Source organism: Sinohyriopsis cumingii, unplaced genomic scaffold (assembly GCF_028554795.1).
Source record: "Sinohyriopsis cumingii isolate HCF-2022 unplaced genomic scaffold, ASM2855479v2 utg001752l, whole genome shotgun sequence".
Taxonomy (NCBI): domain Eukaryota; kingdom Metazoa; phylum Mollusca; class Bivalvia; order Unionida; family Unionidae; genus Sinohyriopsis; species Sinohyriopsis cumingii.
Genome location: NW_028316044.1, coordinates 924,212 through 936,078, shown reverse-complemented (window position 1 = coordinate 936,078; position 11,867 = coordinate 924,212). Strand labels below are relative to the sequence as shown.

Below are 11,867 nucleotides of genomic sequence, written 5' to 3'. Positions count from 1 at the left end.
GTAGACAACACTTTAGTCAGCTCCTAAACCTGCCATCATCGTTCAGCCAATTTGCTCTTGACCAAATACCCCAACAGCCAACGCACGACCAACTGGATGTTACGTCAACGACAGAGGAGTTAAGGACGGCCAATAAACAAATGAAATGTGGTAGGGCACCTGGAAAGGATGGTATCCCAGCGGAGGTGTACAAGGCTCTCAGTGAACATAATCTGTAGGCATTCCACGATGTGCTAATCAGCATCTTGATGGAACAAGAGATACCAGACGAACTAGGTGGCACATCAATTGTGACCTTCTATAAGAATAAAAGAACACTCGCGGACTGCCGTAACTACAGAGGTATATCCTTGCTCTCCATAGCTAGCAAAATGCTTGCTCGCAACATTCTCAAAAGACTTTTTGCGGCAGTGTCAGAAGATAACCTCCCAGAGTTTCAGTGTTGTTTTCGCCCAGACCTCAGCACCGTTGAAATGATCTTCGCAGTTAGACAAGTCCAAGAGAAGTGCCTTGAGCAGAACATTAATATGCATGCCGTCATCGTGAACCTGATAAAGGTTTTCGATACAGTCAACAGAGACGCACGGTGGGTAGTACTCAAGAAGCTTGGGTGTCCTCAGAAGTTTACCAACCTCATCCGGCTCTTCCACGATGAAATGACTGGTGAGATTCTCTCAGACGGTGAACCCTCTGAGAAATTCCCCATATCTAATGGTGTCAAACAGGGATGTGTACTCGCTCTGGTACTCTTCAGCCTCTTCTTCAAACAGGTACTGTTCCATCCCATCCGTGACCTTGACCTTCGTATCTACATTAGATATCGCCTGGATTGATCAGAGTTTGATCTCCGTCGCCTAGCTGAAAAAACCAAGACGCTAGAAAGACTCATTACTGAAAAACTCTTTGCAGATGACTATGCCCTCATGGCCCTTGAAGAGACTCACCTACAGGCAATTGTGGACAGGGTCTCTGAAGCCTCCAACCTACTTGGACTCACAATTAGCCTAGGAAAGAGAGAAGTCCTATTCCAGCCCTCCTCAAACACCATCCCATCACAACCCTGCATCAACAATGGCGACACGCAGCTAAAGAATGTGGACAGTTTCAAATACCTTGGCAGCACAATATCCAGTGATGGCTTCCTGGACAAAGAGATCACTGCGAGGATCCAAAAAGTTAGTCAAGCACTCGGAAGACTCCGAACCAAGGTCTTGCAGCACAATGACATATTCCTGTCAACAAAGATGAAAGTGTACAATGCAGTTGTCCTCGTGTTTTTCTTGTATGGCTGTGAAACGTGGACAGTCTACCGAAGGCATATTAGTCAGTTGAAACAATTCCACCAGCGCTCATTGTGATCCATCATGCGGATCAAGTGGCAGGACCGAATCACCAGGCAAGAAATCCTTGATAGAGCAAACACAACAAGCATCGAATCCAAACTAATTCAGGCCCAGCTTCGTTGAACTGGCCAAGTCATCCGCATGGATCAAAACATAATCCCAAAGCAGCTGTTCTTTGGCGAGCTAGCCAAGGGCAACCGAAACCAAGGCCACCATCGCAAGAGGTACAAATACAATCTCAAGACGCACATCAAATGGACAGATCTTCAACCCCACTAGCTTGAGCTCGCTGCCTCAGACAGAATCCACTGGCGAGTCCTGACCAGAAAAGCCTGTTCCACATTCGAGTTGACCGCCGCCAGCGTCTTGCTTCAGCCCATGAGATACATCACAGATCTGTATCGCAGCCTCCCCCAAACACCGGTGTCCCATGCTCCACCTGCAACCGCCTTTGTGCATCGGAATTTTGACTCCGGAGTCCACCGTAGATGACATCGCACAACTTGTCTTCCTCAACTCGAAAGACTACCAAGAAGAAGATACACTATTGATGATACACTATTGATTTTCTTTAATAGCACTTACCGTGCGAATCCTCTCCTCATTGCCAGATTTTAATTACTGAATCTGACATTCGGCCTCGGTAATGACTTTACTAACTGCAGGTGGCATTGATTATGTTGATGGTAGCGTAATTGGACCCGCCTTTGATGGTGCTCCTGTTACTAATCTGTCTCAAATAGACTGCGATGCTTGTAATCCCGGTTGATCTAATCCAGCTAGAATGACACTGGTCACGAACTTTGCAACCAGGTCTTTGCTCTTTATCGACTTTGTTCTTCAATGAATGCTTTTTCACAAATCCTGGAGTAAGTGTCTGCGGAAAACTCGCGAATGTTATCGCCAGTTATAATTATGTCTCCTGGTGAGTAAAGGTGCTGATGATTTTGTTTTCCATAAATTCAATCGCTTTAGAAAAGACATCAACTGTGTCGGAATTATCCTGGGAAAGATAAATGACTGGCTTCTCTGTTTGTTTTTCATGACATTGAATCACTACAAAACCAAACCTGCATGGGATTTGTATAGCGACTTGTACAGTTCAATCTACATCAGGCGCATTTGCGTCTTTGCTATCTGGGCTGGACGCATTAGCGTATGCCACTCAAACATTCAGGGATTCAAAATCCGTGTAGATAATCTACGGAACTTTCATTTTTCGTTGTACAAAAGTAAATTTGACTGTTTTTAACGGGCTCTGGCATGATTGTGCGCTGTGTATTTTCACTGATACCACTGCAGTAAAATTCGTGACTGTTGAGTAGTAAATACATGCATGCCACGTCTGAAAGGAAAGTTCTATGTGCATGCTTGTTGTGTCGGCTAGATAACCGAGCAAAATTCCTTATTTATACTTAGTGCATTTCAATTATGATTCTTTCATTTCACTCAGCAGCAAGTAAATCAATCTGGTTTGTCAATGGGGAGATACTGCCAGAAGATAAAAGCCTTTGTCATAAGCGAACACATTAAATGCGATACATGGATTAAGTGTGTCAAATTTACTAAGTGTGGCTTTGGTAACCTGCACGGGAAATTCAATATCATCAATCTTAAGTTCACCCAGACGATGCTCATATTTTTGAGGCATGTCTTTTTGTCACTAGCTTGATAGAGTGCTGACACAATCGCCATTCAACACAACGATTATCAACGTTTGTACATTTATAACTGACTTTTGAGTAACCTACGCTGGTATAGGTATGTAACTGGGTCTACAAAACAGTTGATACGGTTAGAGATGGACTTCCACTTTCGTACATTTTTCGAGACTCCATCTCGATCCTGCACTGGTGTTTTGTCCAGCGTTTCGAGAATCTTTTCAATGCCTCTGCCAGTTTCATCATTAATGGCACTTCTGTCTTTGCAGTTCAGGATTACTCGGGCACCACTGTGATTCCCCGTGTGCTAGTTTTAAATCCATCCTTGTCATGATTAAGAGGCATAACCAGATGCGCACTAAGGTCAATGTCTGCTATAACGCCAGCGTGACCAAAGTTCGAACGTCTTTGTCTGGTGTGTATGTGGATGTGATAGCTGCCAAGTTATTTTCCTAAGGGGCACTGTTTTTGAAATTAGAATTCTGGTACTTGTGATTGCTGTATTTTTGCAAGAACATACTCAGCTGTTTCAGTAATGATAACAGGTGAGAGAGGACGACTGTTTTGTTCATACTCGTGTAATATAGCAAGAATGTCTGCTTTTCTTGCACCTCTGGGTATTCGGATATTAAGCTCACGTGCGAATTGTTTTTAGCTGCTATACTGTTGTGTTATTTGTATTTGTGGCTGCTGTTGTTTCTGGAGTGGCAACCGATGGTGGTGGTGGATTCAGTACAAATATTGGCCTCAGTGATTCAAGTATGTTTACTTTTCTCATACGACTTTGCATGTATATTCCATGCTGCCGTGCGATCTGTTTTAGCTTTGGCACAGTAGGCATGTTCATACTAAAGGGAGGATGAAGCGTCTTTCTAATTCGGAAATTCTTTCAACGGTTTGTTTTATTTAATTTTTTCGTATTTTATCAGGATCAGAAAATGCGATCGCTTCAGTCCGAGTCATCATTTTATTTATGTCCATTTTATTGTTTTTGTTGTTGTTATTGTATTTGTTTGTGCTTGGGCAGCCGTCGGTGTTTGCTGTTTTGATATATTTCTGAGCAGTTTATAGTACTCACTAATAGATTCACAAGGCTGGCAAAGCTGATTACGTGATTTGACTCCGATGTCACATTTATGGCAAGGTCGTGCCCCTAGGCCATCATGTAATATTCGCATATGTTTTGCAGTACTCATAATGGCATGTTCTGCCAGAGTTCGTATTTTCCATGGCAGACAACGTTGCATTTTGATGCGTCCCAATGCCAAGATACTTCCTGTATGAATGCGCAAGCGTTTTATCTAATTGTCAGAAATACTGCTACATTTCAGTTGATCCGTCGCCACTATTTTATTTTTTCCTCCACATAAGGTAATACAAGTATTTAAAGGCTAGGCGGATCGCGAGCATATTAAAGAGTCCATTGTGCGACTTTCTTGTAACTCGAAATTTTAGATCAGGCTTTCTCAGATAAATAACTTTTTATCATTGATATCATCAAAGTCCTTTGCAAACGCAAGTAAGTTAAATTCCAATTCTTACCTGTCCAATTGACCTCAAAGGCTCAAATGACCCATCACGGAGCTCAAAAACCCAGTCAGTGAATGCTGTGCCATTTCGAACACGACCAGACATTGTGCGTTGGAATCAAATAATATCAAATTTCCTGGAGCGCTGGTAAATTTCCTCAATTGATGTTGATTCGTTGCTTTTGGCAATAGCTTCTAGAAGTTGTCGATGCTTGCGTCTCTTCTCTTATGCGTCCTCTTAATACCTCTCACAAATCCACTGAAGAGAAGTGAATTCGGATACCATTATTATGCCTATGGACCCAAAACATTCACACACACACACACACACACACACACACACACACACACACACACACACAAAACATTCGTACACATCTATAAGCCTGCTCTTGAATCTCGGCGTCACTGACCTCATAAGAAACGTCACTCGCTTCGGACACGGTGGGCAAGTTATGCTTCTTTTGAGGGTTACTCTTTCATTGCCAATATACGGCAGATTCTTTTTAGTTATACTTGCCTCAAAAATCTGCCCAAGTTTATTTCGTTTGATTTTTAAGATCACTCCCAGATTAACCAATTTACTAATGTGCTTTGGTTTGTTTCGGAAAATGCGTACCGCATCTTTTATGCTTCTTTGATAACGTGTACGATAGTAGTGAATAGGGCAACTTTAGCGACAAGGGGAATTAGCATTAAAAACCACCCTGGGCCACTTTAGCGACAATGGGAAATTTAACATTACGAAAACCCCTGGGCCACTTTAGCAACAAGGGAAATTAACATGGGGAATAAATCGTGGGTCTGTTTAGCGACAAGGGAAATTAACATGGGGAATAAATCGTGGGCCTGTTTAGCGTCAAGGGGAAATGGAACAGGGTCGGGACCCTATTTTAATACGGTCCCGACCTAATGGGTCTGTGGAAATGGAACAGAGGAGAGGGATAGAACACACACACACACACACACACACACACTATAGACAACATACATTTTTTTAAAAAGGGGGGTAGGCAATGAAAGTCAAGGTCTTTTCGAGACCTATGAGTGGCCCTGAAAAGGGCCTTTGGTATTATGTTAATATACCCTTAATATTAACATAGAGGGCATCTGTGAGATCCTCTTCTTCTCAAGCTGCGCCTGATTTCAGGTCCGTAAATGAGAACTCTCTTGAGGCATCCTTGCCTCTCCACATATATTCTTCGTATCCACGGGCTGGTGTCTGTCCTGTGGACAACTGTCCACTTGGATCGGACATACATCGGTATGTCCGTCCGGAACATCATGGAAGATACAAGTGTTGATGACTGCACGTCGGTCCACGTGTTGTGGGTGCCGAGAACAGGTGAAGGAATGCAGTGAACTGAGCTTATTTATAGGCAGAAAAAGGATTGAAACGGATTGAGTTGGTTCACCAATCCAAACACGCGTTACAAAATTCAGTCACCCCACATCAGCTCCGAAGAGAGTAGTCCGTGACGTCACATGACCTATAATTTGCTACCGCCTGTGTGCAGGCAATCCATGTGACAGTTCTTCAACATGACGGAAACTCAGAAAACGATAAATTGGGGTGCACCAGCCGTGGAGACTACCTAAGGGAACCCGGACTTACTTTCAGAACAGGTGAATTGGGATTTTGTCGATTTTCTTACCTCGCAAGAATTTGTTCCGGAACCTTCGCCACCTTTTCCTTCATTACCGCACGTCGAAAATTGTAGACAGAGACAGAAAGAAGAATTGGAGAAATTTATACAACAGCAAAAAGAAGCAGAACAAGCTTTTCTCCTACAACAACAGCAGCAAGAAGAACAAGAGGTAAGAAAAAAAAAACAAGAAGAAGCAGCAGCAAAGAAACAAGGGTGTGAAAGTCAAACGGTCACGGTACTGTTAGACATTTTAGCAGTGTTAAGAAGTCTGAAACAAATGTATCAGACTTCTTTATTACGACCGAAGAGAATACGACCTTCCCGAGCTAAACACTCCAACTCTGTGACTAAGCCTACCGTACCACCCTTAGTGATTTCAACCAAATCATCATCAACATTACGCAGTCCAGAAGTAGGCCTTGGCCGTGGCAAAGGCTTAAGGCAGATAAAGTTGATTGTTTAAACTCACTCCTACCCCCAAAGGCACTTTTCAGGGCCACTCATAGGTCTCGAAAAGAGATAGACTTTCAATTGCCAATAACTCAAAAAAAAGAACCCATTTTACCCCTATAGTACGTGTCTGCGTATGAGTGAGTGTAGGTTCTTATTTTAAAATCAAAACCCAGAGACACTTACCTTTTATAGCTAATTTATTATTTTATAAATATTAACAATCCAATTCACAATTCACAACAGAGCACTTTAAAAAGTTCATAGACTTCTTCTGTCTCATTGTTAACTCTCTCTGTTTTTTTTTTGTTTTGAATTTCTTCACCGTCACAGTCTTTTCCTCCTCTTCATCCTCACTTTCTTCCCTTCTTCTTTTCTTTTCCTGTTTCTTTTTCTTCACCTGTCTGCTTCCTTCCTCTTCTTCTTCCTCTTCTTCCTCTGAAGAATCCCTCTCATCTTCTGACTCCTCTTGTTTCTTAGGGCAATCTGGAGACCAATGTCCTTTTTCTTGACAATAATAACAGGTATCTTGACTTTTGTCTCTTCTATCCCCTGTTTTGTTGTTTTGACGGTCTGTACACTCTGAAGACCAATGTCCTTTATTCTTACAGCAAGTATCTTGACTTTTATCTCGAAAGGAGGGTGAGTAGTCTGTCGGTTGGTCTGAAGAAAATTTTCTGATGACCCCTCTCAAAGCTCTGATGAAAAGTTCGATCTGTGTAGTCTCGTCCATTGTTCTGCTTGGTTTGAGAGTGAAATGAATAGTGGAAGGACAAGACACACACCCTTTATATACGCTGGTCTGTCATGGATATAAAGTGACCCATGGTGTTTAAACTTTAGTCATTTGACTTTGTGCAGTCAAGATGAAACGATCCAATCAATTCGGGAAGAAAGAAGAAAGTAAGAGGCAGAAACGTGATCTATCGCCTCGTACCATCGCTGAAGTCTTGGCACAGATTCATGCCAGTGATTTTGAAGAGGACATGAGTGAACTAGAATCCAAACCCAGAGAGTCTGAACCTAGTCAAAGTTCACCACCCTTAGTCAACCCTGAAAAGTGCTATCACATGCGAGAGACGGAAAAGCGCTTCTCTAGAAAATTTAGAACTACGGCTTACACTTACAGGGTGAAGTTTCAAGATTTCAAGTCCGAAGTACCGTTAGAGAAAGCAGAGGGCTTCATCACCGAGATGTGGGATTCTTTGCTCACCAAACTCAAACGACAATGTCAAGCCAAATAAGACGATCGCTTGAGACTTTCCATAGAACACGACGGTTTGAAATCCCCTGTTTGGATCGAGTTTAGCAGCCCTGCAGAATTGACCGCTTCCAAAGTCATGGACAAGATTCAACACGTACAATAATCCAATGACCAATTTGACATCACCGATGGAAAAGCGACACTATCCATGACCCACGTCTCTCCTTCTCAAGGGACTGGACAACGCAAAAAGGTCTTATTGGTGAACAGCCCTCGCAGCATTAAGCGTAGCCTCGTCCAAATTCACAATTCTCTTTTAACCCCTGTTTTGCTTTTTTGACGGCCTGGACACTCTGAAGACCAATGCCATTTCTTCTGACAGATATAGCAAGTATCTTGACTTTTATCTCGAAAGGAAGGAGAGTAGTCCCTCGACTGGTCTGAAGAGAATTTTCTAATGACCCCTCGCAACGCTCTGATGAAACATTCGATTTGCGTAGTCTCTTCCATCGTTGTGCTCGGTTTGAGATTGAAATGAATAGTGAAAGGTCAAGACACATACCCTTATATACGTTGGTCTGCCATGACTATAAAGTAGCCCATGGTGTTTAAATTTTAGTCATTTGACGTTTTGCTATCAAGATGAAACGATCCAATTCATTTGAGAAGAAAGAAGAATAAAGTAAGAGGCAGAAACGCGATATATCGACTCGTAGCAGGGCTGACGTTTTGGCACAAATTCATGCCAGCGATTTTGAAGAGGACATGAGTGAACTAGAATCCAAACCCAGAGTGTTTTCCTCTAAACAAAGTTCACCACCCTTAGTCAACCCTGAAAAGTACTATTCCATTCGAGAGACGGAAAAGCGTCCCTCTAGAAAATTTAGAACCACGGCTTACAAATACACGGTGAAGTTTAAAGATTTCAAGTCCGAAGTACCGTTAGAGAAAGCAGAAGGGTTCATCACCGAGATGTGGGATTCTTTGCTCACCACACTCAAGCGACAATGTCAAGCCAAAGAAGACGATCGCTTGGGACTTTTCATACAACACGACGGCTTGAAATCCCTGTTTGGATCGAGTTTAGCAGCCCTGCAGAATTGACCGCTTCCAAAGTCATGGACAAGATTCAACACGTGCAACAATCCAATGACCAGTTTGACATCACCGATGGAAAAGCCACACTGGACATGACCCACGTCTCTCCTCCTCAAGGGACTGGTCGCAAAAAGGTCTTATTGGTGAACGACCTTCGCAGCACCAAAAAGAGTCTCGTCCGAATTAAGAACCCTCAAGACCAGATGTGTTTAGCCAGGGCCATTCTGGTGGGACGAACCTATGCCAACAAGAACGACACGGTAGAATGGAAAAGAGCCTAGAAAGCTATTCAAAAGTCGGACCGAGCCAAACAACGAAGTGAAGCAGAACTCCTGTTGCAACAAGCCGGCCTGTCCAAAGACACACCCTGTGGCATTCCTGAAATGCAAAAATTGCAAGATGTCCTAGCTCCACGCTACACCTTGAAAGTGCACACTCAAGAAATGCGTGGGCCTCTGTTGTTTCGAGGGAAAGACTTTAAGGATGGAAAATATATTCATGTCTATCATCACGATGAACATTTCGATACCATTATCAGTATCACCGGATTCCTGGGATACAGATATTACTGTGAGAAATGTGACTATGGCTATAACAATCGAGAGCAACACAAGCATTGTGGATCCAAATGCTCAGGATGTTTGGCCTCTCCACCCTGTCTGAGCGAAGGACAAGAACGAGTGCATTGTTCAACTTGTCTGCGCACGTTTGTCAGCCCTGCCTGTTACAACAACATTTGAAGACGCAAGGTTCACAGCAGAAATGTGCTTGTCAACTCCTGAGATTGTGCCGTACGTGTGGACAAGGCCTATGTACCAATACTGCCAAGGCACACGTATGTCGAGGAAAGAAAAAATGTCACATTTCTCACCACATCGTGGACTTGGAACACCAATGCTACGTGCAAAAATATCAACCCCAACCAGAGAAAGAGGACGGTCACAAGAAGAAAGGCAATTTCATCTTTTTCGATTTCGAATGCATGCAAGAGACCGGCATTCACATTCCTAATTTCTGCGTGGCTCATCGAGCGTGCGAAAAGAGCATTCAAGAACCTATCTTCAGTCAATGCCCTCACTGCAGCAAGATTCCCGGAGGACGTGAAAAAATCTTTCGAGGACCGAACACGCTAGCCGATTTTGCTCGATGGGTCTTAGACCCCATCGACAAGACGTGGAGCCAAGAGGACATCGAACCTTACGGAGATTGTCATCGCCATGCCACGGTGATGGCTCACAATTTCTCCGGATACGATGGACAGTTTCTTTTGAGATACTATACGGAACATGGCACCGAACGTCCTAAAGTCACTTTGAACGGAGCCAAAATCATTTTCATGCAAGTAGGACAAGTACAGTTTAAAGATTCGATGAGCTATTTGGCCATGCTTTGAGTCGAATGCCTAAAACGTTTGGAATGACAGAAATGGCTAAAGGGTACTTTCCACACTTTTTCAATACGGAAGCCAATCAACACGGCTTTCTACCCAATTTGCCTGAGGCTCACTATTACGACCCCGACAACATGCGTACCAAACAACGAGAAGCTTTCTACGCTTGGTACCAGGCTCACGCCTCGGACCCTTTCGACTTTCAGGAAGAAATGCTAAAGTATTGTCGTTCCGACATGGACATTTTACGGCGTTGCTGTGGAAAATTTCGAGAACTGTTCATGGAACACGGAGGGGTGGATCCTTTGAAAGAAGCTTGCTCCATTGCCAAAGCGTGTTCCTTAGTGTACCGACAACGATTCATGCCTGAAAACACCGTGGCTATCATCAGTCCTCAAACGACCAACTATGTCAAACGTCAATACTCTGTCAAAAGCCCTACGCTGGTTACATTACTTGTGCGACAAGGAAGACAAATGGATTCAGCATGTTCGCAACAGAGGAGGCGAAAAGACCATCGGAACGCATTCGGTCGATGGGTGGGACTTAGAAAACCCCAAGATCGTGTACGAGTTTAACGGTTGCTTATTTCACGGATGCCCCGTCTGTTACCCTGATCGTGACACTAAAAATCAGTTTTTACAACGAACCATGGAAGACTTGTACCAGGCCACTTGTCAGCGACGTCTAAAGTTAGAACAGGAAGGATACCAAGTGGTGGAAATGTGGGAACACGAATACGATCACCGGTTGAAAACCGATCCCGAGTTTAAACGCATCGTGGAAAGTTACCAGTTCATGGACCCCCTGAACCCGAGGGATAGTTTGTACGGAGGAAGGACCAATGCCACCTGTTTGCTATACCAAGCTGACGAAGAGAAAGGAGAAGAAATCAAATACTTGGACGTGTGTTCCCTGTATCCCTACGTGTGCAAATATTGTCGCTTTCCTGCTACGAAGGCTTGATCAAGTGCAATGTTTTGCCTCCCATGGTTTTGTATCATTCCGTGTTACCTCACCATTGTCAAGGCAAACTGATGTTTCCTTTGTGCCGTACTTGTGCTGAAACGTGCAACCAAGATCAACCTTGTCATCACACCCAGGAAGAACGGGCCTTAACGGGAACCTGGGTCAGCGTAGAATTGTTCAAAGCTCTGGACATGGGATACCAACTGTTAGAAGTGTACGAAATTTGCCACTTTCCCAAGACACAACAATACCACAAGGGTGACCCCACGCAGAAAGGCATTTTCGCAGACTACGTGAATGCCTTTTTGAAACTAAAGCAAGAAGCCAGTGGCTATCCTTCCTGGTGTCACACTCCCGAAGACCAAAAGACATTCAAAGAGAAATACTGGGCACAAGAAGGCATCACTTTAGATCACATCGAGAAAAACGAAGGCAGGCGATCGTTTGCCAAAGTGATGTTAAATTGCTTGTGGGGAAAAATGGCACAACGACCGTGTTTACCCAAGACGGAATATTTGACAGAACCTTCCCGCTACTTTAAGATGATTCACGACAGAACCAAATTCATGAAACA

The 11,867-nt window shown here is 43.6% G+C and overlaps 1 protein-coding gene across 1 annotated transcript; it reads left to right on the top strand.

Annotated features, from left to right (window-relative positions):
• Positions 1–923: 923 nt before the first annotated feature.
• Positions 924–1,358, top strand: LOC149771598 (uncharacterized). Its single transcript, XM_089948290.1, has one exon. It carries the CDS (start codon positions 924–926, stop codon positions 1,356–1,358), a length of 435 nt encoding a protein of 144 aa, XP_089804416.1.
• Positions 1,359–11,867: the final 10,509 nt, after the last annotated feature.

Coding starts and splice junctions, on each gene's coding strand:
- LOC149771598 (XM_089948290.1), top strand. CDS start 924: ATGGCCCTTGAAGAGACTCACCTACAGGCAATTGTGGACAGGGTCTCT.